The sequence below is a fragment of the Triturus cristatus genome, chromosome 4_2, assembly GCF_964204655.1.
Source record: "Triturus cristatus chromosome 4_2, aTriCri1.1, whole genome shotgun sequence".
Classification (NCBI taxonomy): Eukaryota; Metazoa; Chordata; class Amphibia; order Caudata; family Salamandridae; genus Triturus; species Triturus cristatus.
Window position 1 is genome coordinate 881,896,699 of NC_140586.1, and position 27,505 is coordinate 881,924,203.

Here is a 27,505-nt window from a genome sequence, read left to right on the forward strand (position 1 = left end):
TGCTACAACTCAGTCATTTCAACTAAAGAATTCTTTTTTTAATTGCTAAGTTTTAATAGATGCAATGTCTTTTATGGTTTTATAATCGAGATAAAGACTTTATGAAATGAAGATTTGCATTTGGCTGGGTTCAAACTGGAATGGCATGGTGAGCAAAAAAACGATGGATTTAGGCCCAGATCTCTCTACTGGGGTGACTGTATGACATTGTTCTGCATTCTGTCCATCAACTGTTGTTTTTGCATGAATTATATAATATGGCAATCAGGTCTCTAGGTCCAGGGGCCACTGTCCCTGCTGCACCTATGGAAGCTACGAACTGGGCACTGCAGAGGACACTGGCTGTTGAGAGCAGCTTACACTTTGAGAATAAACCTGTCAGGATAAGGTAAAGAAGAGACAAGTTCCTGCAGGAAAGTTGCAATTATGAGACTTTCTGAATGAAAATTACAGGTCTGCCTGTGTCTCTGCATTCAAGGCCTTTTGCAAGGATTCCCTCATTAACACTGAGGATGTGGGATTTTTAGAGTCTTAAGGAACAGTCTCTTTGCACCCTGCTGCAGTAATACATTAAGGATAGCACAAAGAACCGGCCGGTCACACTGTAGGCGCTACACAAACCTGTGTTCCTACAATGCTGCCTTCTAATAATAGATTGTGTGCCTAGTTCTGAAGACTGGAAGTGTGCTGCGGGCTTCAAGGCTGTAATTGTGCCAGAGACCATTACACACCATTGGCCCTGCATAGCTCAACAGCCACATCTTCATTCACAAAACATCTTTGCTTGGTCGGACTCTTATTTGCAAACATCCTATGTAACAGTTGTGGCTTTGAACTCATGACACACAATTAGACTCTGCTAAAAAAAAGACAACAAAAAGCACCTTTGCACATACCGCAGTATTGTCCTTTCCCCAAATTGGCACATGGAGCACTGGAATTTTTCACATGCCCCTTATCAATGATTTAGTTTTTTTAGCTTATTTATTCCAAATTGTGCTTTAAATACACTTTTGATATAATCTTTTTCAAAATTGTTGCTGGGTGGCGAAACTTCCTACCAAAACCTTACAAATTAAGCACTATCCAACACCCACCCCTCCACAACGCCACACGCATTGTCCTTGCAAACACCCCCCATCCTTTTGTCTGTCCACCCGCCCACTGCCCTTCGAATACCCAACTCACTCCATTGGTCCACCTACGCACTGTCCTTCCAACAACCATCTACATCTGTCCGTCTGTTTACCCACCCACTGTCTTTCCAACACCCATCTCCGTCCGTTCATCTATTTCCCCTGCTGGTGTAGCATATGCAAATATAGATACATACCTAATGGATATTAAAGATAGGTGATGTGTATGCGCTATATTTGATAAATAATATACATTTAAATACACATATCAACAATGTAGCAAAACACACTCATACACCAGCAAGCACACGCAGACATCCAGTGGTGTTTAGTGCATTCTGGAGCCAGCAGTACAACCTTTTCAAGCTTTGACATCAGATTTTCTGATGTTGCTGTATGCTGGTGTTTTTTTTTATTGGCATTTTCAAATACTTACATAACAACATAACCAACAGAACAGGCCAGTTAGTGTTGCATCTAATCAATAGTTGTGGTACTTTAGATGTCATGTGTTAACATACACAGTTAACAGTGGGACACGCTGGCTCTACCATGAAATATAAACCCATTTAAGCATCCTTTTGTGTTCGGGGACACCTTGACTACCATACCTGCACATTTATATGCTAAAACAGCTGTATGCTGAAGTAGGCATATCTTGATGACTGCGTATCTAACATATGCATATTTTGACGTCAGCCTATCTTGACATCGGCATACCTTAATGTTGCTGTATATTGGCGTCCGCATGTCTTGACATCCGCATATATAGTGCGGTCTACACATCTGGATATGGGCCATCTATTCTGTTCAGATCTCACCCTTATCTATCCACAATGCCACATAATTCCACTCCACAAATCCACTCCACACCACACAATTCCACCACACAATTCCACAACTAACAATTGCAATCCAATTCACATAATTCCTCTCCACACCACATACATCCACTCCTAACCAAAACACATGGGTAAAGACATTGTCATTTACAACGCCAATAGCTCGAACTCTCGCAAATGCGAGACCTATTGGCATTGCCAATGCTTGTTTCAATCTGCTCACCTTGGGAAGGTGACTGAAGGGAGTCCGTATTTTAGGTCTGGCCTAGGGAAAACCTGTTTCCCAAAAAAGTGCAGTTATGGTTACAAATTAAATCTGAAAAGCCACAGAAATGTGTAGGTTGTAATTAGGACCACAATTCATAACAACGGTCATGCAGACCAAAAATTTCACACCAAATGCATTGCTTACAGCGTTGATGTAACAGATGAAACAACTAAACTGTGATTAATAATCTTACGTGACCTGTGGTGGCCAGGCTCTTACACTACAAGGGCAGAGACATCCTACTACACAAAGCTCGAGCTGATTGCCCCTACGTAGTGAACAATCGTAAAATCTGCAAATTCCCTGACTACACTCTGGATGTCCAACGGAGGCGAGCTTCGTTCTTGGAGGTTAAGAAGATGCTGGACGAAGAGGGCCTCCAATACTCACAGATCTTCCTGCCTGACTCCGTATAGTATAAGACCAAAAGATCCCAAAGCAGCATGGAATTGGATAGAGGCTACAGAACTGAGGGCCCATCTGCGGGGAGCGGCCACTGGACCCCGAGGGCGAGGCCCAAGAAAAGACTTAAGAGGTGTCCCGCGTGAGCCCCTCGCAAACAGAACAAGAGAGTGTCAGCATTGCAGGCTGTATCTTAGATCATGCATGAAGAGAGATCCCCGTCGGAGGCAGGGTCACAATCTGTGAGAGGTACTGAGGGTGAAAGCATTATTTATGCAATTTAAAGCTGCATGAAACCCATTGTGCTAATTAAAGAGTACTGAGGAAGGCAGTGTGCTGAAATGCATTTGCCCTACAAATGTCCTGTGAGTGCTCCGTGCCTTTTGTTTTCATATATATATATATATATATTTCCAAACGAACACGTAGGGGCAGATTTATGTTGCCTGGCACATCTCTGCAAATCAGCAGGGATGCGCCAGTAAAGATGCGTCACGCAAGTTTACCCTTGCGCCACCCATGATGCGCCGCATTTACAATGCAGCGCATCGTGGCGCAGGAATAAACAGATGCGTGTTGCATCTGGGACGTAAAGTTGGCGCAGTGCTGGAGTAGTGTTGAGTGCGACACGCAACTCCAGCACTCTTCCAACTTGTCCTATCTGTAACGTGGTGCGTCAAGCCTTACGCCTGCTTCAAGCAGGCGCAGGGTTTTGACGCATCAGCGTTGGAAAAGTGACTCAGTGAAATCTTGTAAATTTCACTGAGTCACTTTTCAGGGGCGTTCCTACGACGGAACGCCCCCCCCCCCCCCCCCCCTTCGTAGAAACGCCCACATGAAACCTGACGCAGGTTTCATGAGGCGCAGTGCTTTACACCGTGACGCATCTCCATAGATGCGTCGCGATGTAAATAGGGCGCAACATGGCGCAGGGTTTACGCCGCTGCTGCGTCACAAAAGTGACGCAACGGCGGCGTAAAAGTGGTGCAAGTCCAACAGAAATCTGCCCGTACTATTTAGTAACGTGAGGCAGGCCACACCAACAGTGCTTCGTGAAATCCTTTATTTCCAGGCAAACAGAAGGCATAACGCGTTTCAACTTGTGCGAGTCTTTGTCAAATGCTAATGTCCGTTGGGCAGGTTAATTGGTTTTTTAAAAGAATACATGCCTGGAAATATTGAGAACGAACTAGTAGTCCACATGTTAGATTTAAAGCAGCAGTAAATAACACTTTTCGAATCCAACATTAATTCATTTTGGCAATGATGGCAAGAGTTCTTTGCAATTTTGTTACGGATTAAGGAGAGGCTGTGGCGCCTCTCACATCAGAAATTCGTTTGGAACATATGATAAAGGAGCGCCCGCCGGCTGCAGAACTTGACATCAACAGAATATTGATGGCAGGGCCACTGCTGAGAGGCCCGCTTATATTTTGGAAAATGGACAATTAATCAGCCAGTAGATCGTTATAGTTAGGACCTTGTTTCTATTCAAAAAGCGTTTTTTCTTTTCCCAATAACTTTGGCGCCGGTTGACGAATCTTTGCGAAATTTTCAAAACGTTGGTCCCACTCCATTCAGTTCCTATTCTGAAAGTTTCGAGGTGATTCGCCAAGCGGGGGCCGAGAAAAAAGGGGGGTCTCAAAAAGTGTTTTCTCCATGTTAATTCCCATAGGAAATTTTAGACACGACTACAGCCCGAACTGCTGAACAGAATTGCACCAAATTTGGCAAGAAGATAGCCCTTGGTTCAGAAAGCGCCCTTTCTTTTTAAATGGTGTAAATTCGTTCAGTAGTTTTCTAGATAATTAAGGAAAAAAACCTTTATATATCTGGGCGGGACCTAACCACACAAGCACAAGCCTGGCTCTAATTGGCTGCCAACACTCCAATCCAGGAAGTGTTGGCAGCCATCTTAGTGCAATGCATTTTAGGTCTCGCCTAGCGATGCAGCGCATGCGCACTACACAAACCCCACTGCACTGCCCTAAAACCTGAAACACCAGCCCCAGCACGACCCCTACACTGCCCGAACACCACTGTACTGCCCTAAACCCTGAAACACCAGCCCCACCACGACACCCTACACTGCCTGAACACCACTGCACTGCCCTATACCCTGAAACGCCACCCCCAGCAAGACCCCCTACACTGCCCGAACACCACTGCCCTAAACCATGAAACATCACCCCCAGCAAGACCCCCTACACTGCCCGAACACCACTGCCCTAAACCCTGAAACACTAACCCCAGCAAGAACCCCTACATTGCCCGAACACCACTGTCCTATACCCTGAAACACCAGCCCCAGCAAGACCCCCTACACTGCATGAACACCACTGTTCTGCCAAAAACCCTGAAATACCAGCCCCAGCACGATCCCTTACACTGCCCGAACACCACTGCACTGCCCTGAATCCTGAAACACCATCCCCAGCACAACCCCCTACACTGCCCGAACACCACTGCACTACCCTAAACCCTAGAAAAGTAACCACCACCCCATGCCCAATACCCCTTACCTCTCCCTCCTCGTGGTTCCTCTCCTCATGGTTCCTGCTTCATGTTGTCTCTGAGGGGCGGTGCACGTCGTTGTGAGGAAACGGAACAGCCTCTGTTTCCTTACAATGATGTGGACCGTCTACATTTTTTTAGAACTCATGGTCATTTACCATACATACCTTTACAACAAAATTCGTTGTAAAGGCATGCGTGGTAAATGACCATGCGTTCTAAAAAAAATGCGTAGTAATGACTTTGTGATGTACAACGTATGCGTGGTAATGCATGCGTTGTAATGGTATCGCGAAGTAAAAAAGTCGTAACGGCTATTTACCGATCGAAGCTGCCCCCTGTTCTTCAGTGAGTCGTTTATTTGATAAATTAGGAGGAAGGAATGTGTTTTTTTTCCGAAAAGTGCATTCCCGGCTGTTGTATTGTGAAAGTGTCCGCGTTGCCTGGTTTCACTTCCGGTGATAGAATGGAAGAGTCTGTTTGGATCTAAAGGGGTTCTGCTGTTGGACGGGGCCGGCGCGACACGTCATCAGAAAACACAGCTAATGGAAAGCATCCTGCCCGAAGTGTGGAGTAGTGCCATGAGAGGTCAACGAGTGTGCGTCCCACCTTAGTATGACTGTACCGCGTGAGCTATGTGCTGCCTCCAGGGTACAGAAGGCAGAAGCGGCATCCATCGCAGGTCATCTTGAAGACCGTTGTAGCACTAATTCTACATTTTGGAACTAGGACATTTTAACCTTGTTGTTCCTGCCAGATACAAAGAGAAGATCCTGTGTTATTCAGCGCCCTTGTTTCCTTTTCTGTGGGTAGTGGTGCTTGTCACTTCGCTGCCCCGCCGGTGCACACGACTGGGCTCCCCACCTCGTGTGCCATCTGCAGGGCCTCTGCCCTCAGATCACTGGTTTCGGTTTCTGGAGTGGCAACATAAACAGTTGCTCTCAAAGGACTGCCTGAACACTTAGGTGAATATGCCCTGCGCCAGCATTCCGCGGAAATTCTTTCCTAGCTCTGCCACGTCGATGACGATGTTATAATAGCACGGCTCCGCTCGCGACACTGTATGATGTCATAGGAGCCATAAGAGTACCTCGTCGGCGTGCTGACGTCAGTTCCACCCATTTTTTCCATGCCGAGGTAAACGGGTGGACCGACACGTTCTCACATGTATACATAGTAAACTAAATAAATAAATACACACACTCTCACACACTCGCACACACTCTCGCACACACTCTCGCACACTCTCTCACACACTCTCTCACACACTCTCTCACACACTCTCTCACACACACACACACACACCCCCCCCCCCCCCCCCCCCCCCCCCCCCCAGGACAACATCCACGTGCACAAATCTGATGCACCTCCTCACACCTGAATATAACCTTTGATACACCGACTCTAAAATACAGACTACCATTTTTGAAAAAAAAGACTCAATGCCAGTTACTAAATTCGCACTGACTGATTCCTAGGCCTACATCCACACCCACACATCCACCCTTACAGTCACTCATACATGCAGTCACTCATCAATACAACACTATCCTATGCACTCATACACCTATACAGACACTCACACACTGCCACATATCCAGAGTTACTCACACACTTAGTCAGTCATGCAGAGAATCAATCATACTTCCATTTACTCACCTATACAGTTATACAGACACAACCACACTTATTCATACAGATACTAACTCATAATTACTCTCTTATAGAATCACTGATACAAATACACACTCATCCATGCATCCACTCCCACAATAACTGACTCTCACATAGTTATTTATATACACCATCACTCACATATACTGCCTTACATATGTTGTTACTTGCACATGTACCACTGAGACATGCATTCACTCACCAACACACACACAAACTCACCAACCTACCCACCCACACAGCTGTTTCCACATGCACTCTTGAACCCATACACCCAGTGAATCAACCACTCACATCAATGCACAGTCGCACACCTTCCACCCACCCACCCACCCACCCACCCACACACACTCAGGCAGCCATACAAATACTCAGGCAAGCAATCAATAACCTATATAGACACTCAAGTAGCTACTCACCAACCCATGCAGCAGCTTACACATCAGACAGACTGATATAGACTTTCACACAGTTTAGTCACTAACTCATGCGTTCAGTAAGACACATTTAATCACTCACTTATACAGTCAGTCACGCACCTACTAAATCCTTCATCCAGACACTTATACACCCACTCATTCCTCAATACACCTTGCCATATAAATAAAACATATTTAAAATTTACAGAAACAGTCACTGGATGATGTCATTGGTGATGTCATCAGTGATGTCACCGACCATGTCATGAATGCTGTAATATGTGATGTCATCAGCAGTGCATTGCGGGGTTGCGAGTTATAGTTAGCTGAACTAACTATAACGGGGGAATTTCTATGGTTCTGTACGAGTGAAATGTCCAACTAACTAGAACGGCCCTGAAACCTATGGCTTATTCAGTGAAAAAATAAATAAATATATATATAATTTCCATTGGTCTGCTCAAGTATCTTTCACAATTTTGCTCATGCCCATCAAAGCTTGGAATATTGGACAGTGCACGGTACCCTTAAGCTATTGGTGAATCACCTAAAACTAGTCAAATTCAGAGCTGTAACTGCTAGGCCAAATTCTGCTTTTAATTGTGTCTTCATTTATTTTTTTTATTCACTTTTTGTTGAGATTTGTTTGGGACCAAGTTATGAAGGCTACCTCTAGGTAGCAACATTTGTGTTTTATTATCGTATACTTTTAATTAATGGGTATTGATTACTGGTTTGCCGCGGTCAGACATATTGGCTTTGCAAGTTGGCCAAATTGTACTCACTGCACATAAAAGCAAACTGAGCAATCTGCCACAGTTTTTATATTTGCTGTAATCCTAAAAAAACAGACAAAGGCATCTGATAATCAAAACCTTTCTATTAATATTTTATTATTCAAGGCTATTCGCTTTTCTTATGGTACTGCTGCGGTGCGGGACTGATTCTGTTCATGGGATCCGCAGGTGGCTTCTTTGCAGCCATTGGGCAGACCATGGGACGCACACATATTTTTTATAAGCATTGACGCAGGACTTTAGTCTCATTACTGCCCTGATAGTGCCAATGATAGACCTAGAACTGTCGTCCAGTGTAATTGATGGACTCTAGCGTCATGTCTGGCCAATTCTCTGATCACAGCTTCATTGCTTGGGTTTTCTTTTCCACAGCTTCCACCCCATCCTCTGAAGTTGCGACAGCCTGCAAGTCATTTTCCTATAACCTAAACCCATCCCGCTGCTAGCCTATTGGTGGCAACTAATGAAGCCATGTTGAATATTCTTGTCAGCCTAAACGTCTTCTTTTACACAGGACCTTAGTTGTGACAATTTCAATCTCTATTTCCACAACTATTGACTGCTTGTTATTAGTCAATATATGTTGATATAGAAGGGTAGTCCACATCTAGCATTTATGGATATCACTTCAGCCTTTGACTGGGTGAATAGAGGGAAAACATGGCATAAAATGCTGGAAACGGGTGTGGACAGGGAATGTGTTTGTTTCCTAGCCCAACTGCATGAAGACTCGCCCAACTGCATGAAGACTCGCCCACATGCATAAGGTTAACGGGGAATGCACTGCTTCCATTAAAGTGAAGTGTGGAGTGAAGCGAGGGTGCGTTGAGGCACTATTCCTTTTCTGTCTATATGTCAACGATGTGGAAACCTGCCTAAATATTGGGGAGTCAGACACACCTAGGGAGGGTTCTAGTAAGCTCTCTACTACTCACTCTCTACTACTCACTCTCTACTACTCACACTCTACTACTCACTCTCTACTACTCACTTTCTACTACTCACTCTTTGCTACACTCTTTGCTACACTCTTTGCTACACTCTTTGCTACACTCTTTGCTACACTCTTTGCTACACTCTTTGCTACACTCTTTGCTACACTCTTTGCTACACTCTTTGCTACACTCTTTGCTACACTCTTTGCTACACTCTTTGCTACACTCTTTGCTACACTCTTTGCTACACTCTTTGCTACACTCTTTGCTACACTCTCTGCTACTCTATTACGCTCTACTACTCTCTGCAACTCTCTGCAACTCTCTATCTGAAAGAAACACGTTAGTTAGATTCCTCACCTTAGAATATCCCCAGGCGTCAGACTGGATCCGGAAGATTTTTCGTCAGCAATACCCCTTGCGCGTCGCTAGGCGTCGTCTGCGGCTCCGCGTCCGTCGTCGGCGTCGTGCGCCGGGATGACGTCGGAGTACTTAGACGCCGCCCTCGCGCGCTGACGTCAGTTCTTCTTTTTTCCGCGCCAGTAAGCGCAGATCCGGGAGAGCTACCCCTTTTAGTCTTTTTTGACTAAATCTTTTTGATCATTTTTGATCCCTGTCTGTCGACATCTGGTGCCGGTAGGATGCCTGGGTTCAAGGCTTGTGAGGATTGTCATCGACTGATGTCGGTGACCGATCACCACCGCCGGTGCCTCTACTGCTTAGGCCCCGACCACGACGCGGAGTCGTGCAACGACTGTCAGGCCCTGACTTCGAAGGCTAGGCGGGAGCGGTCCCGCAAGCTTCTCGAGCTTCGCCACTCGGCTCCGCGTCGTGCGCGATCCCGGTCCAGGAGGAGGTCCAAGGATCGCTCGCGGAGCCCTAGCCGACGCCATCGCTCGTCCGGCTCCAAGTCGTCGGGTAAGTCCAAACGCTCAAAGAAGTCCAAGAGGCGACATCGCTCTTCGGACTCCCCTCGCCGGTCGCGCGACTCGGCTGAGGGTCAGGGTGGTTCCACCCCCGCGGCTCCGGCGGAGCCGCAGGTGCCGCGTCCGCCCCCATACCTTCCGGTCCCTGGGGCTGACGCGGCGCCGGCGGAGATCAGTGCCTTCCTCTCGGCCATGAGGAGCCTGGCCCCGCCGTCGACGCCCGCTGGCGCGCCTTCGGGCCCCGCGGACTCGACTGGGCGACCTCGCGTGCCGGCGGCTCCGGCCCCGGCGCCGTCGACGACTCCGGTCTCGACGCCGCAGGTCCCCGCGGGGCCCTTGCCTGGGCCCCAGTCGACGCCGGTTGACCTAGTCACTCCTCCACCGACGCCTGAACCACCGACGCCGTCACCGGCGCCGCCGACGCCTGTGACGCCGACACCCCGGTTTAGCCCTCATCCGGACCCGACGCCGGCACGGCGTCCGCCGACGCCGCATCCGACGCCGCTTGAGTCCTACCATCTCTACAGTCCGGTTCCGATCATTCCTCCTGTTTATCAGGAATCGGAAGAAGGGGGCGACTGGGAGGGGTTCGAGGACCCTCTGGCTGTTCAGTCACAGCTTTCTCAGGACTGGGCAGATGAACTGGGGGAGGCCAGTGGGCTGGACACCTCGCCAGACACTGGATTCACTTCTCCTCCGACCGTGGCTTCGGAGGAGGGTGCAGCATTTTCTGTGGTGCTGCGCAAGGCGGCCGAGGCCCTTGGGCTCGAGTTGCCTGCCGTGGCTGTGAGGACTAACATCCTCACTGAGGTGCTTCAAACCTCAGCAAGCTCCACTGAGCCTCTGCTGCCGTTCAACGAGGCCCTCACTGACGTTCTGCAGGGCACCTGGTCCAAGCCCTCCACAGTTCCTCCTGTGGATAGGAACGTTGCCAGGCGCCACCGCCCTGCTCCGGGCGACCCCAGTTTCCTGTCCCAACACCCCACCCCCGAGAGTCTGGTTATCCAGGCCTCTACTTCCCAATCCTCCTTCCCGACCGCTCCGCCGGATCGGGATTCCAAGAGACTCGAGCAGTTCGGCAAGAAACTGTTTTCGTCCCTTAGTTTGGGCCTGCGGTCCTTAAATACCGCCTGTCTCTTGGACCGTTATTCCCATTCCCTGTGGGATACGGTGGAGGACGTGCTGCCCCTGTGTCCGGAGGAGGTCCGGACGCGTCTTACCCAGGCTTTGGCCGATGGGAGGGATGCAGCACGGCACGCCATACGATGTGGGCTTGACACCACGGACTCGCTGGGTCGGGCGATTTCAACCACGGTGGCGCTCCGCCGCCACGCCTGGATGCGGTCCACGTCATTTTCCGGGGATGTCCAGACAACCCTCATGGACATGCCCTTTGATGGCACTCGCCTGTTTGGTGAGAAGGCGGACAGTGCGCTGAACCGCTTTAAGGACTCCCGGGCTACGGCCAAGTCCTTGGGCCTCGCGGCTCCGCGGGCGCACACCTCCGCTTTTCGCCCCTTTCGTGGCCAAGGAAGGGGCGCCTCCTCACGTCCGCAAAGCCACCAGCCGCAGAACCAACCTGCGCGCGGTCGCGGACGTGGCTTCCGCCGTGGCGGAAATGGAGGCCGACGTGGTCAGCCCACATCCACCCCGGCAGCATCCGCCTCAAAGCCTTCCTAGTCCGAGCTTTCAGGCCCATACCACGCCAGTGGGCGGCAGAGTTCGCCATCACCTGCTCCACTGGCGGTCCATAACATCGGACAGGTGGGTGCTGCAAATCGTCCGAAGGGGCTACTCCCTCCCCTTCGAGACGACCCCTCCAGCCATGCCACCGCAGCACCACCGTATCTCGGGGGATCATTTGGATCTTCTCCGCGAGGAAGTTTCGGCTCTCTTGGCCAAGGGGGCCGTCGAGCGCGTTCCGAGTCCAGAAGTAGGTCGTGGTTGTTATTCCCACTACTTTCTGGTTCCCAAGAAGGGCAAGGGGGGCCTACGCCCTATCTTGGACCTCCGGAACGTCAATGCCTTCCTCCGAAAGGAAAGGTTCAAGATGCTAACGTTGGCTCAGGTTTTAGCTGCCCTAGACCCTGGAGACTGGATGGTAGCGTTGGACTTGCAGGACGCTTATTTCCACATCCCCGTCCTGCCGGCCCACCGGCGTTACCTGCGGTTCACGGTGGGCCAAGAGCACTTTCAGTTTACCGTGCTCCCCTTCGGCCTCACCAGTGCCCCTCGGGTGTTCACGAAAGTGATGGCGGTGGTCGCAGCTCATCTGCGCAGATCAGGGGTTCCAGTCTTCCCCTATCTCGACGACTGGTTGTTGAAGGCGGGCTCGCCCCAGGCAGTCGTCTCCCACCTCCAGACTACGGCGGATCTCCTGCATTTGCTGGGGTTTTCCATCAACGTGCCGAAGTCACACCTGAGTCCCTCTCAGAAGCTACTCTTCATCGGAGCGGTTCTCGATTCGGCGCAGTTCCGGGTCCATCCACCGGAACAGCGGGTCCGGGATATACGGGCCCTGATTCCCATCTTTCGGCCTCTATCCCGGGTTTCGGTCAGGCTAGTGTTGCGGCTTCTGGGGCTGATGGCCTCCTGCATCCTACTAGTGCATCACGCCAGGCGGCGCATGCGGGCTCTGCAGTGGGACCTGAAGTTTCAGTGGGCCCAGCATCACGGCAACCTGTCCGACCATGTCTTGATCTCGGAGGGCACTGCACAACAGTTGCAGTGGTGGCTCACGGACCGCGAGTGGGTCAAGGGCAAGAGCCTCTCCCTTCCCCAACCAGAGCATGTCGTAGTGACGGATGCGTCCCTCCTGGGATGGGGTGGCCATATGGGAGAGGCGGAGATCAGAGGCCTCTGGTCTCCGGCGGAGTCTCGTCTCCACATCAACCTGTTGGAGTTGAGAGCGATCCGGCTTGCACTGAAAGCCTTCCTTCCCTCTGTCAGGGGAAGTGTCGTGCAGGTGTTCACGGACAACACCACCGCCATGTGGTATTGCAACAAACAGGGCGGGGTGGGGTCGTGGACCCTTTGTCAGGAGGCTCTGCGCCTCTGGACATGGCTGGAACACCAGGGCGTCACCCTGGTGGTTCAACATCTGGCGGGCTCTCTGAACGCCAGAGCGGACGAACTCAGCCGCCGGTGCATGATGGATCACGAATGGCGTCTGAACTCCGAAGTGGCGCAAGGCCTCTTTCAGCAGTGGGGAGAGCCTTGGTTAGATCTATTCGCCACCGAAGAGAACGCGCAATGTCAGCAGTTCTGCGCGTTGGAATTTCCAAGGCGGCACTCGCTCGGCGACGCTTTTCGTCACGAGTGGAGTTGCGGTCTGTTGTACGCCTTTCCGCCTATACCACTTCTGCCCAGAGTGCTGAAGAAGATCAGGCACGACCGGGCCCAAGTCATCCTGGTGGCTCCGGATTGGGCACGAAGATACTGGTATCCCGAGCTACTCAGTCTGTTGACCGATCCCCCGATACGTCTGCCCCTTCGGGAGGATCTTCTGTTGCAGCAGCAGGGGACGGTCCTCCACCCGAACCTGTCCAGCCTCCACCTCCATGCGTGGAGATTGAGCGGCGGCAGTTGATGCCATTTGACTTGCCTCCTGAAGTCTGTGATATCATTCTGGCAGCCAGGCGTCCCTCCACAAAGTCGGTATACGCCTGCCGGTGGAACAAATTTGTGGCATGGTGCACAGCAAAGGCTGTGGATCCCCTTTCCGCCCCTCTTTCTGAGGTTCTCCTCTTCCTTCTTTCTCTGGCCCGGCAGGGCTCTGCCCTGGGCACCCTGAAAGGTTATCTTGCTGCCATCTCCGCCTTCTTGCGGCTTCCTGATCAGCCTTCTCTTTTCAAGTCCCCTGTGGTTACACGCTTTCTCAAAGGCATTACTCACACGTTCCCTCCTGTCCCTTTTGTAATGCCTCAGTGGGACTTGAATCTGGTTTTGACATTCCTGATGTGCGCTCCCTTCGAGCCTCTTCACAATTGCCCTCTTCGTCTTCTAACTCTAAAGACTGCTTTTCTGGTAGCCATCACCTCGGCTAGACGGGTGAGTGAGCTCCAGGCTTTATCTTCAAAGCCTCCTTTTCTGTCTGTTCATCCGGACAAGGTTGTCCTTCGGCCTCGTCCCTCCTTTCTTCCTAAAGTGGTGACTCCATTTCACCTTGGGCAGTCTGTCACCTTGCCCACCTTCTTTCCGCCTCCGCATCCTTCCAAAGAGGAAGAGAGGCTCCACCGTCTGGACCCAAAACGTGCGCTCTCCTTTTATCTGGACCGCACAAAACAGTTCCGGGTGGACGACCAGCTTTTTGTTGGGTACGTGGGCGCTAAGAAGGGGAAAGCTGTGCACAAACGAACCATCTCTCGGTGGGTCGTTTTGTGTATAAAAATCTGCTATTCTTTGGCTAACAAGGACCCTCCTGTTGGGCTGCGCGCCCATTCTACTCGGGCCACGGCGGCTACTACTGCCTTGGGACGGGGAGTCCCTTTGCAGGACATCTGTCAGGCGGCGACGTGGGCTTCGCTACACACGTTTGCCAGGCATTATTGCCTTGACAGCCAAGTCCGGAGGGATGGCTTCTGTGGCCGTTCTGTCCTCCAGGACTTTCTGGTGTGATCTTGGTTCGCAGACCCACCACCGGGGATGGTATTGCTTGGGTATCTATTCTAAGGTGAGGAATCTAACTAACGTGTTTCTTTCAGATGAACAAGTTACTTACCTTCGGTAACGATGTATCTGTAAGAAACATTAGTTAGTTAGATTCCTCACCGACCCTCCCATCCTCCCCGTTCTGCGAACTGACATCTAGGGTTAAGGTTATCCTTTTCAGGCCCCTAGATTTTATTTTTGGCACCAGTGTCGGTCTTTGCATGGCTCTGCGTTCCTGGCGCGGAAGGCTATGTACAAGAACTGACGTCAGCGCGCGAGGGCGGCGTCTAAGTACTCCGACGTCATCCCGGCGCACGACGCCGACGACGGACGCGGAGCCGCAGACGACGCCTAGCGACGCGCAAGGGGTATTGCTGACGAAAAATCTTCCGGATCCAGTCTGACGCCTGGGGATATTCTAAGGTGAGGAATCTAACTAACTAATGTTTCTTACAGATACATCGTTACCGAAGGTAAGTAACTTGTTCGACGCGTCTAGTTTACAGATCAATGGAAATGTGTTCCTGAGAAGGCTTCTGTCCGTACCGAACAACCCCCCCATATCGCTCTGTCACATGGAGCTAGGTTTACTGAAATTGGAAGACTGCGTTAAGCTAGCCCCACTTCTGCTATGGCACCCAATCTGGATTTTAAAGAAACTCTCCTAAATCAGAAAATACTTATCGACTGCTTATGTTATGATAATGAACATAGTATCCCATGACTGGCATATGTTAAAGAGCAACTTGTCACGCGAGGGAGAGCTGAGTATTTTCATCAGCCACAGAACATTTCCTCTGTCCCTAGATACCAGCTAAAACAAGATGTTTTAGCCATATACAAAAGGCTTAGTGATGGTTAAGAAATGGGTGTCTGGTTACCTTCCACTAGTAACCACAGGCTCAATGGAACCTTATCTCTTGTTTCCATTTCAAACCTGCCAAAGTTTTTATCTGGTATGGTTCAGTTTTAATATAGTCCACTTTTTGGTTTCGTACTCTCGACTCTGCCCTTAAAATGTGTCCCTGTGACTCGTGCGTAGTGCAGTCTATGCTGCATTTTTCTTGTTTTTGTAAACTATATGCTTCACCAAGAAAAGAAATTTTAATTCCGCTGTTGAGATCTATGAATATGTGGAGATGCAGGACTGCCTCTTTCTATTTACAGCTTTTATAGACAGAATATATTTGTATGATGGTTTATACATGTATTTGTGCAGCTGTGAGAATGAGTCTAGTGGGGAAATAAGTTTTCTTAAGCTGAGGCACTGTGGCATTCTGAGCAACCCTATTCTATTAATAGTTTACATTTACAAAAGGCACTTTGTGATTTTAACTAAAGAGATGGGCTGGCCCGCTTAAGCTTGTGACGATCATGAGCATCCTGATTATATTTTTGTTTACATTTGGACATGGTACTTTTGTGGTTTTAATTATTGAGATGGGCTAATTGGGCAGAGGGAAAAGTTGAACTCCCTGTGTTTACATTTGCATAGGACACTTTATGTCCTAATTATTGATGAGGATATTTTCATGATTGAAATACGGGCTGAATATGTCTTTTTTTAACAGGAAACAAAAGGCTGTGATGCAATATAATATTGATTTTATGTATGGGTTCTTTTATGATTTTAACTGAATAAAGATTGAGTTGAAATAAATGATACAGAAAAAATATATAGCTTGATATGAAGGCTCAGATACAGAACACACAATCACAGATTCATAATCAAATCTCTCCATATTTTGTGTGTCAAACTCATAAAGAGTACAGACAGCAGCCTAAGGGAGAATTTGAAAGTCTCAAAATAATCGGACAGAATCTCAGGAGGAAAATGAGAAGTCGCCCGAACCTTCAAAACCAGGTGTTTTTGTACACCGTTTATGCATAACAATCAACAAAACTACAGATTCAGCGTGGTATAATCATTGTTGGGTCGCACTGCAAATCAAAAACAGCCTGTTAAAAATATATGCTTCTTAAAACTAACCCATTTCTTAAGGTAAGGTATCATCTGCTTGCTTCTTCAGCAACTGCACTCCGGAGATGTACAACATCATATGAAACATTTCTCAAACGATATCTCATAGCATTATGTTTTTCTGCAAGCCTGCATCAGAACTTCCAGGCGAAATCTGTCAAAATGATACATGATGAAAAGTACGATTAACCACACATTCTTCCTAATACAATCACACTTTACTTCAAGAGCACAGAATGCTCCGCAAAAACTGTGAAGACAGAAGACTTGCAGCGGATCTGTGTTTGGACGGGGACAATGAACAGGAACAGGATGAGCAGAACGTCAAACTTCATCCATTCTATCAAAATGGAGTCTTGCACGAAAATATGGCTCAACTATCTTAAATTATTAATCACGCTTCTAATCAACCTTATGAAATAGTTTCAAGTGCAATAGCATTAATTCATCTGTTGCGACCATATGCATAATTAAAATCACTAATTCTCACAAGTAAATTATTACTCAAATTTGTACATATAAAATAACTTTAACCGTGTATGCTGTAGTTAGTGGATGAAAATTGTGAATAACATAGTAATAGAACAATTAATAAAGAGGGCTGCTGAAAATCCCTATAAGTCAATTACACATATCATTTTAGTAAAATCAAATGGTATCTGCTGATGTCCGACATAAAATTGAGTAATTGTACATATGAATCCCTTTGAGAAGGGATTGTTTTGGGGATAAATAAAACCTATGCAAAAAAGATTTTGCTTCAGCATTGAAAAAGTACATTGTGCATATTTTTGACCATGAAAAATAAATGTTCAATTCTTTGTATACAAAGTTACAAATTATTTTTTAAAAATCTATAGTTTTCTGTTTTTCACAGTTTTTAGGTTTGCCTGGATTTCAGCAACTGTCAACATGTCATTTTTCATGACATTTAAGTCCCTAATAACTTCAGTGTTTTCTTGTCTATATTCAATTTGGCACATATATTCGCAATAAAAGTACCCAAAGATTTTCTCCCACGCACTCTGGACTCTGACTTAGGAGTCTTAGGATTTTCACAATGAACTGTATTTTACGCTAGTAAGAGTATAGGGTTCCAAACAGGACCGCTGCATATGTGGCATCAAAAAGTATGGGAACTGTGATCTTGAGTGTAATGGGGGTTGTGCGAAAGACATGGCAAAAAAATATATTTATTCTGTAACTATTTCGTTTTTGTAAAATCATTTTATAAAATAATGAATCTTAAGTTTAAAAAAATGAGTGCAAATAAAACTGATTGGTGTGAATTGTGCTTTTTTATTGCCTGAAACCCCAGTTGGTTAATGCGATCACTGCAGATTTCTCTGTATGTAACCCGAAGATCAGAGTTGAACCTGGTTGGCACAGTGGGGAATAGTGACGTGTATTTACAGTGCTGCAAATTCCAAGCCTGTGACAGAAAATACTGAATATATTATTATTTTAAAACCGATTTACATACGGTATAAGACAGCCTGCTGACAAATGTGAAAAAAGACTGTGTTTAAGTTAAATTAAGAGATTCCAAAATGTTCATTTCAGTATTACACAGTCAGACTGTACCTAGAGCAAACACTTTTTTTTTGCCCATTAAAAGTATTGAGTACAGAACCCAGCTGGTAACACCCTTACACAGACCTAAAAAAAACAAAAATCATAAAAATTGTATTCGATCTGCAGGTCTGATATCTTGAATAATCTACTCACCTTACTGTAATGTACTTGACTCAAATTGTGGGATCCTAGGCAAATATTTTGAATTATGGAGTTGCCTTTTTCTTCATTATCACATAAGAGAGCACCTTCAAGTATGCAAGTTTACTATTTCTGCTGTACAAAAAAAACTTTATATTTACTAGATTAAATGTTCGCTCCATGTGTAGGAAGAATCAAGTCCATATATAGAGTACACATGATACCTGGCTTGCCTCTTAGTTCACTAATAGCATTGTCATCTTTGTCATCTGGGCAAGGGCATGAATATTTCCCAGTTCATGTTTTAAAACTCTCTTTATAATAAATATATTACTAAAGCATGATGTAGTAGTGCACTGTCATATACCAAATGCATTTCTACCTTTTAAATGGCCCAAAACTGTCCCATTAACATGTAGTTTTACTGATAAAACTATATAGCGCGTAAACAATGTTTGCCAATTGGGTTTCAGCAAAAATATTTAACAGTTGCACATCACCAAGTAAAGTGTTCTGATTTGTTCTGATCTTATAAAACAAAACTGAACATAATTACACAAATGTTCCTTCATACCTAGTGATATATATTTTGAAAATGTGTGTACAGTTCACTTAATAGCTATTTCAATGTTGTGTTAGAAAAAAAGCCTGATATTTTACAGCCTTTTATTTCACATGCTTTGCACAGCACAACTGTCACCCACTTCACTTTACAGAATCCTCTAACTTAACAGCCGCTTGAAAGAAAAGTAAATGTAGGCAGACAAAATGACTTTTGACCTCTCTTTCTGAATGCCAAGCAAATGTGAAAAGAAAAAAAACATATTTAAAGGCATTTTTATTGCTCATTCACTTAGTGAGCAAACAGAACAGCTGCTTTTGTTATTGCTTCACAACTGGCTAGTAGACCTTAGAAATAGCTCGTCCTGATGAAATCTGACTCGCCATAGCAAGTGGTTTTCTCGAGGCCTGCTTACAACTACCTCTCAAAATGAATACATTTTAGTGCGAGTTTCAAGTGACTCCAAAATGAAAGGTTATACAGGCTCCCAAGAAGCCATTACTTTGGTATCTAACCAGTTGCATGTATTTACATTTCTTCAGGTAGCAGCCACTCTGCTGAGAGTGCTTGTTTCTTCTTTAGGTGTCTCTCACTAGCTTCACAGTGCAGCAGATCCCCGCCCTCCCCCCCCCCTTTACTTCTTCACTTTCAACCGGGGAACTCTTGAGGGTGGAGATGTGGGGGGTTTTCTCTTTTCGTTTTTAAAGGTATTGAGATTCTTGCTTGTAAAATTTAAATAGTTGGGGTACGTTGTTTCCATAGATCCTGTCCACTTTGTCCTCTGCCTGAATACAGTATCTGGATGGTTTAGAAGACATATTAGAGGCGTGTCTAGCAGCCACAAGCCTCACAAAAATGCACATTCAAGTTTCTCTTGACATCTAGTTTATACATGTCAAATGTAAGAAATGTATGTACTGTGAGAACCCTAACAACCATGGGAAGTCCGCTTTCATATTGTTTTTTGTTTTCTGTACTAGTGAATCATATATACAAAAACAAAAGTCCAGACTAGGTCAACAATTTATAAGGTGGTTGTTTATTTCAGGTGCAGAGGAGCTGTAAACATTCTCTTTTTCCTCTCTCTCGGCAGGCGCCATTTATTTCGTAGCTCATCCATTTTGAATCATGCCTTTGGATCCGGCCAGGCCGCTTTTACTCACAAGAGGCCAAGTATACAGACACAATTACATGAAACAAATGAGGCTAAGTGCACTTCCTATTTCATCGAGCCGGTCCAGTGGATGGAGCCTGCTCTCCTGGGGGTCATGGACGGGCAGGTGAGAGTGATAGGAGCTTGCCAAAGATGTGACTTAATGGATTTACATTTCAAGTTATGTTGTGAAATATATGCAATAATACACAACCAAAAGTGCTTTCCCAATGAAAAGACATCTATGTAGTTCTGAATGTTACAAGGCTTTTCTGTATGTCTGCTTGTGACTGTTGAGCCACATCCCTGGCCCTTGTCCTTCTTACATTGGTTAAGCCAGCTCTAGTTCCTGGACATTAAACAATTCGTCTGTTAGAACTGCTGCCAAACATGGGTTTTATTATCTAGAGCCAAATGTCACGAATTCTTTCCACGAGTACACTAGCTGCGGAGACTGGTCTATATTAATCAGACCCCTGTAAGACCAGATGTGAAGCCTACTTTTGAATCTGTAAGCACATGGCTAGATCAACTCCGCATACTGGTCCTAAACCGCCTCATCTAATATAAAATCACAGAAGTCCTCGTTAGGAGTGGCCCTCCTATTTCTGAAATACAACTCCATGCTGACACATGATCTATGAGCTACCATTGCCCTATACCTTGCTCTGAGGAACTTAACATTGTTGTGGAGTCAAGTAAGGAGTTTGGACAATGTGCGGGAGATGCAGTTAGACCATGGTGTTTGTAATATAAGTTAAGCAGGGGATGCATTGGTTATTAGGATGCTTAATCACTTACCATACTATTTCCCTTGTCACTAAGGCGTGTGCATTTACCCACACCAAGAGATCAGAGCCATTTAATTTTGTAAGAGAAGTAATGCAACTGGTTTTCTTCATAACCTGGAAATGTCAAGATTCCTGCTTACAGAACCTGAATCTTCTTTAAGCAATCTTTCTCCGAGGTCTGCCCTTGCGTGCTAATGTATTGTCAAACGACAGCCTCATAGCTTGCAACAGTCCTCGCATTAGGCACCTTCAGAAATTGAAGGGATGTACATATCACTTGTCTGCTTTCAAAAGAGTAGCTCACTCCATTTAAGGACAACCCTGTCCAAAGTTGGGACCAGTTTAACTTGGGGTTAAAAATTAGCCCGAAGGACAGGACCAATTCCAGTTTTTTAAGCACATAAATGTTAACCTGTATCAGCCAGCCTTATCTTTTAATTTAGCCAAATTTGCCACCAGGCACAGGAATCTATATATGACATCTATCTTGTGACTAATCATTGCAAACAATTTGTTGTCTGTGACAGACGAATAGCATCATCAACTCAGAAGAGAAACAGCAACGCATATGCTGAACCGTCATGGGATCTGCTCAACAACTGGTTTCAGCTGATTGATACAAAAATTGAACAGGAAGGTAGCGAAGAAGCAACCCCGCCTGCTCACCCGCCTGTGCGATATATCAGAGAGTTCCTGTAGGGCAGTTAAAAGGGCAACAGTGTCTACATTAAACTCTAGCGAGCCCAGAATCATCCAGAGTTTAGGACCTTCCAAAAGGTCGCCTGCGGAAGATAAATCCATAAATGCCATTCACTTAGGACCTTTATTGCAAAAACAATGACACCATGAACAGATTCAAACATAGCTGAGGAGTACTAATGTCCTTGCAGAAACCAAATTGTATGTCTGAGAGAATTTTCAATCCTACCTAGATGTTTAACAGTAAAATGTAGGAGGGACGTATGCTGATAACACAAATGGCTTATTTTCTATCCTCCTTTCAAAGACGAGAATGATGATGCAAGAACATTACACTTTTAGGAAATTAAGAGCCCTAAACTACATTTAGCACCCTGGTGACCTTTGATCTCAAAGGTCTACATCGTCAATTCCCCCACATGAATATTTAGTCAATCAATTCAGGATTTAGAAAGCACAGCAAATCATTGGTGAGGGTCTCAAGGCGCTGGAGTTGCAAGCTGCTTTGTGGTGCTCTGTTCATTTGAACAGCCAGGTCTTGAGTCCTTTTCTGAATTCCCAGAGCGATGTAGCATTCCTGAAGTCTGTCAAGGTATCCTGACCAAGGTATCCTGACAGCAAAACTTAGTGCATGGCTTCCTTTGACATCTAGTCTCTCAAATCCATTCTTCAGTCTGTCCAGTCAGGTTCCCAGCTCGACCCTTTACCCCCAACCTGCTCAGGCAATTGGTTTATGGCTTGTTACTTACGATTACGGATCTCCTTAATACCTTGCTTTGTGAGGCTTTATCCCCCAGAGGTGGAAACATGCCATGGTCTATTCACCCCTGAAAAAAGCCAACTTGGACCCGGCCAATCGGTCCAATTTTTGCCCAATCTCCCTGCTAGCCATCTTCTCCAAGATTCTGGAGAAACATTTAAACGGCCAGCTGACCACTTTTTTTTTCTCAGCTCAGAACTTTCTCCATCCATCCCAGTCTGGCTTTAGGGCTGGACACTGTACTGAATACACCCTTTTGGGTGTAACTGAGCTTGTAAGGCAGCGCCTGGACGAGGGAGGAACAGCCGCGCTCATTTTTGTTTTTAGAACTTATCGTGGCTTTTGACACCGCGTCTCACTCTGTTTTGGTGGAAAGATTGATGGCACTTGGCCTTGATGGCCTAGCTCTGAAGTGGCTCCGATCTTTTCTAAAAGATCGGTCCTTTCAGGTATTTTCTTCCAGTGCTAGATCTAAAATGCAAACAATAACTTCTGGAGTCCTGCAGGGTTCTGTACTGAGCCCAGTGTTTTTTAACATCTACCTCTGTCCTTTGGCAGATAAAGTAGAGAGCAGTGACTTGTCCCTCTTTTCCTGTGCAGATGACACTCAGATCATCTTTACTCTGTCATCTTCTCATAATCATGGACTTCCCAATCTCAGTCTGGGCTTGAGTCGCATCTCCTCATGTATGAATAAAAATTCACTCAAGCAGGACAAAAATGAGGTCATGATTGTGTAACAACCCTGCTCTTTGGGGTCCACAACATTCCCCTGCTTCCTTAGGGGCTCTGCTTACTCCAGCCTTAAAGGTCAAGAACTTGGGCCTCCTCCTGGATGACACGTTATCTATGAAGCCAAGGTTACATCCTCTTGTTTTGTTGTGCTTAAGTGGCTAAAAAAGATCCTTTGGTTGATCCCCACCTCTGCACAAAGGACCTAATCCTCTCCAGATTAGATTACGACAATATGTTGTATTTTGGAGCTGACAAAGCGGCTATCCGTCGGCTGCAGCTAGTGCAGAATGCTGCTGCTAGGCTTCTCTACCAGCTTCCCAAATTTGCCTTGGTTTCAGATCTTTTCCACGAGCTGCATTGGCTTATGATTTCTGATAGTATCAATTTTAAAGCTCTATGCTACATGTTTAAGGCAAAAATCAGACTCTGACCTCGCTACATCAAGGATTTGGTGCTTCCGTATCATCTGCCCATTCCTTGAGACCCTCATATGGGGCCTTGCTCGTAGTGCCTAGGTTCTGTTTGTCTTGCATGAAAGGGAGCTGTTTTGCCTCTCTAGGCCCAAAATAATGGAACTCCCTTCTAGAGTCTCTGAGGACCTGTGCTTCACTTCTTGCTTTTCACAAGGGCTTGTAGCCCTGGCTCTTGGAATTTATGGCTCAACTGCACCCTCCATACCCTCTCTGCACTGGAAAACCCCTAGGGGTAGCTGCGCACATTACAAATCATTTAATAATAAATTTTTTATAATGACATTTAATAAAGTAAAAAAGCGCCATCATGGCCAGCGTTGAAAGAGTCATAGAGCTATTATTTTCTGTACTTTCAGCCATGTTGCACAGCAGCCTGCCCATCTGTGCAACATTTCTAAATAAACATTAACAAAACCAATAAATCTTGCATAGGTGAAACCTATTGGCTTTGCCGGTGCTTGTTTTCCATTTATGTCTATCAAGAACAATAGCTCAAACCTATTCTTTGGAAAGACGACTTCTATGACTGTTCCTAATTAAGACCGGTAAACTTGTAACAAGAGGGTTGTGCACTCTACAGGGACCAGCAACTGTTAATTGATTAACTTGCTAAAAAAAAACAGGTTCCTCTGGTTGAAACTGCACTTTGCAAGCATAGCTGACTTCCTTTCCTTACATAACTCCTCTTGCCTTCTGACAGGGCTGTTGAGGCAGTGACCTTGCAGAACCCTCATGGCGCGAGAATGCTAAACAACAAAGCTACCAGTGGAATGGGCGTAGGAATGTCTATCCAGCTTATGTGAATTTGGAAAAATGCTCACAGAAAACTCCCAGATGAGATTCTGTTTTTCAGAGATATCCTGTTTTGAAATGTGAATGACCCTGAACCAACACAACAATCTCAGTTTATTGCAGGCTTGTTAGGTATACTGTTTACTCTCTGGTGACACTAAAGCCCTTCCATCAAAGGTTTTAGTGAAGGAAATGCAACTTAAGTGACCTTTTTAAGGTCTGTGCTTTGCTATCCACAAGGCTTCCTCTAGTACTTTCTTCAAACCATGTTTATGGAATGCCCAATGAACTAATTTGGGCCCTTTGATTTAGTGAGGTGAATTTCCATATAATCAGTGCCAAGTCCGAAAAGTGGAAGAAAATTGCCATACTTGGTCAAAATCTTAAGGTCACCCTTCCAACTTGGATCAAAGACGATGAAAATTGTCCAACCTTCAAGAAAAAACTGTAACAATCCTTTGCTATCCAGGGCGTCATTTTCTTCCACTCCACCATTTGAGATTCTCCAGGCTCTGAAGAGACTATTCCCCAGCTGACACCAGTGAGCTAAATAACTGCCAAATACATAAATTGCCTTACAGTTTATTACAGCTGGAAAAAACATTCCCCTATTACCCTCGGCAGAGAGTATTCCGTTTAAAATGTTTCTCATTGGCTGCAAAGTAGTTTTTGCCTAAGCACTTTTTATTAAAAGATTTATTTACCTGCCTAGAACAATTCGTTCACAAAACAATTCCATTCTGAAAGATGGCACCTACTAGAGAAACAGTTCCTATGCTCCACCTTATATTTTCACGATGAATGATTGGTGGTTTCACAGGTTGGATGTGTTGTGTAACTGGCTTGTACTTGGTGGGCGGGGTTGTCAAACGAATGGGTGAGTTATAGCCCGGCAAAAATGTAAAATGAGATAGGTTTATCATTGCATCCTATGTTCCTACAAAGTCAGTATAACTTGCATACTTTGTGACTCAGTTTTGATGAATTGTGATGCATTCATAGTTTGTCCTGGGAAAGATGTAGGGGAAAATGTATTTTGTGTTATGTCTGCTGACATTCTGACTAGTATTTGACTAGCTGTATGTCACCAGGAACACATTTTTCTGGCCCACTACTTTTGGTTAATAGACTGGTGATTTCTGAGAGCTGTGATGATCATTCAACTAAAAGGAACTAACTCAACTATGCAGTAGTGATTTTTGAAGTTAAACCCCTGACTGGAACAGGGTGTCCCCGGTGATGTGAACGAGGTAATAACACAGCTGGTGGTCTTTGCTCAACGACTTGTTTAGAGGGGATAAAAGAAGTTACTGCTTACTCGCATGATGTCTGTCATGACTCTTGAGAAGTTAGTTAATGGTGTTTTACAGTGACTTAGGTTGAAATTCTGATACACGATTTTTTGGAATAGTGTTGAATAAAGATGATCCGTGATTTCAAGTTATTTAACATGTCCAGAAGAGAATGCGTTGCTGGTCTAGTTCCTGCTTTTTCTCTGTGACACAGACCTCCATTTACAATGTCAAAAAGAGAATTGTAAGTACAACAAATACAAAGAATAAAAGTGAGCCTGGATCAATCAATCAATAAATCAATTAAGAGTTGGTAAAGCGCAACTACTCACCCCTGAGGGTCTCAAGGCGCTGGGGGGAATAGGATCAGCCATTCAGTCCAAACATAGAACACCCTTGGTCTCTAATTATTAATAAATAAAATGGCAGTGTTTTCATTAATATATGGTTATGATATATGTTAATCTGATACAGCTTGCTATTTTGTTACAGCTTCTCTGTCCAAAGTGCTCCTACAAACTGGGCTCTTTCAACTGGTTCGGAGAGCAGTGCTCGTGTGGGCGTTGGGTGACACCCGCCTTTCAGATCCACAAGAATCGAGTGGATGAGGTGAAGTCTCTGCCACCCTTTGGATTACGGACAGTGACCACATGAGCTGGTATACCCAGCCGTAATACGAGTTCATGACCTCAGATTTCCTCTGCTTTGACTTTTCTCCTCCTTCATAGAAGTCTCTGCCACCCCTTGGATGACAGACAGTAACCACATGAGTAGGTACACCCAGCCATAATGTGAGTTCATGACCACAGATGTCCTCTGCTAATACCTATCTCTTTGTTTATAGCTTCTAATACCAAATTGCAGTTCAACTTTCCAAACGAAATTGCCAACAGCTCATTCTGAATGCCTGCTGGAAAAAATCTGCAAACTGGAACCGTGAGATTGCTTTCTGGGTTTCCTTGTCATGAGTTTATCTGATGATGGGATGGTTTGTCCGGCTGTACAGCTTACGTTTTCAAACAAAATTAGTAAAACGAAGAAGGCAATCCATCACCCACTATGTGTAGCACTATGAAAGATTTAGTGTTTTTTTTGTGCAATATGAATAATCCTAGATTTTGCTTCTGCCACCGGACTTTTGAAGCAGTACTTTTGCTGTGGAGATACAGGATAGATAGATGCCTCTAAACTTGTACAAACATCTTAGTCCTGAATAAACATGTTAATTGTCACCATTATTTGATTGCTGCTGATGAAATTGTTGTGTTTTGGTAATATTTGTGTTATAGGGCATTTGCATCATTGGTATATAAAGAAATGCTCAAATCAGTAGACCTGTTTTGCAACTTAAGTTGTGGCTTTAGCATCCTCTGTCTAGTAGAATGCATTTATCAACATGTTGTATTGATGAAGACCCTACAGTAAATCCTCTTTTTATCCACTGTTGGCTCCTCAGGGCAGGTTCGAGCTGGGAGAGACACCCCAGACATTTATCAGTATAAGTTCAGCATTCCTTGCCTCACGCTTACACATATGCTGCTTGGAAAACTTCCTTTCATAACTTAAGACATTAAGAACATACATTGAGTATGCTTCTAAGACTCTGTCTCTTTTATCTTTTTGGTGATTGAAGCATTCAGTGAAGGAATTAATTGAAAAATAGTTTTGGTACAAATTGTTTTGAATCCAGGTCACCTTTAACCTGTCTTGCATTGCTTGTGTTCTGGTTCAGGGAGGTCCTAGCTTGGCAGTTTGGGCTGAACTGTTCTCATAAGAGCAAGGTCAAGACTGATTAGCGTATGGTTGGGTCCAGACTGAGGTGGCATGGTGAGCATAAAAACAATGGACTGGAATGCGGCACTGAGTAAGTACCAGTGGCTTAGACCAATTCAAGCATTTCCCCCATCACCTTTTTTATACTTGAATAACTTGTGTATTAGTTAGTTCTTGAGCTTTACATTGTCTTCCCTGAATTGCACCATTCTTAT

The 27,505-nt window shown here is 45.6% G+C and overlaps 1 protein-coding gene across 1 annotated transcript in view; it reads left to right on the forward strand.

The window, feature by feature from the left end:
* The window catches only part of DUSP12 (dual specificity phosphatase 12), a 204,736-nt gene extending 177,981 nt beyond the window's left edge, over nt 1–26,755 (forward strand). Inside the window, exons 6-7 of the mRNA XM_085602900.1 lie at nt 19,916–20,102; nt 26,010–26,755. Of these exons, the coding sequence (XP_085459026.1) occupies nt 19,916–20,102; nt 26,010–26,171 (349 nt within the window). The 3' untranslated portion in view covers nt 26,172–26,755. The remainder of the gene's footprint in view (nt 1–19,915; nt 20,103–26,009) is intronic.
* Nucleotides 26,756–27,505: the final 750 nt, after the last annotated feature.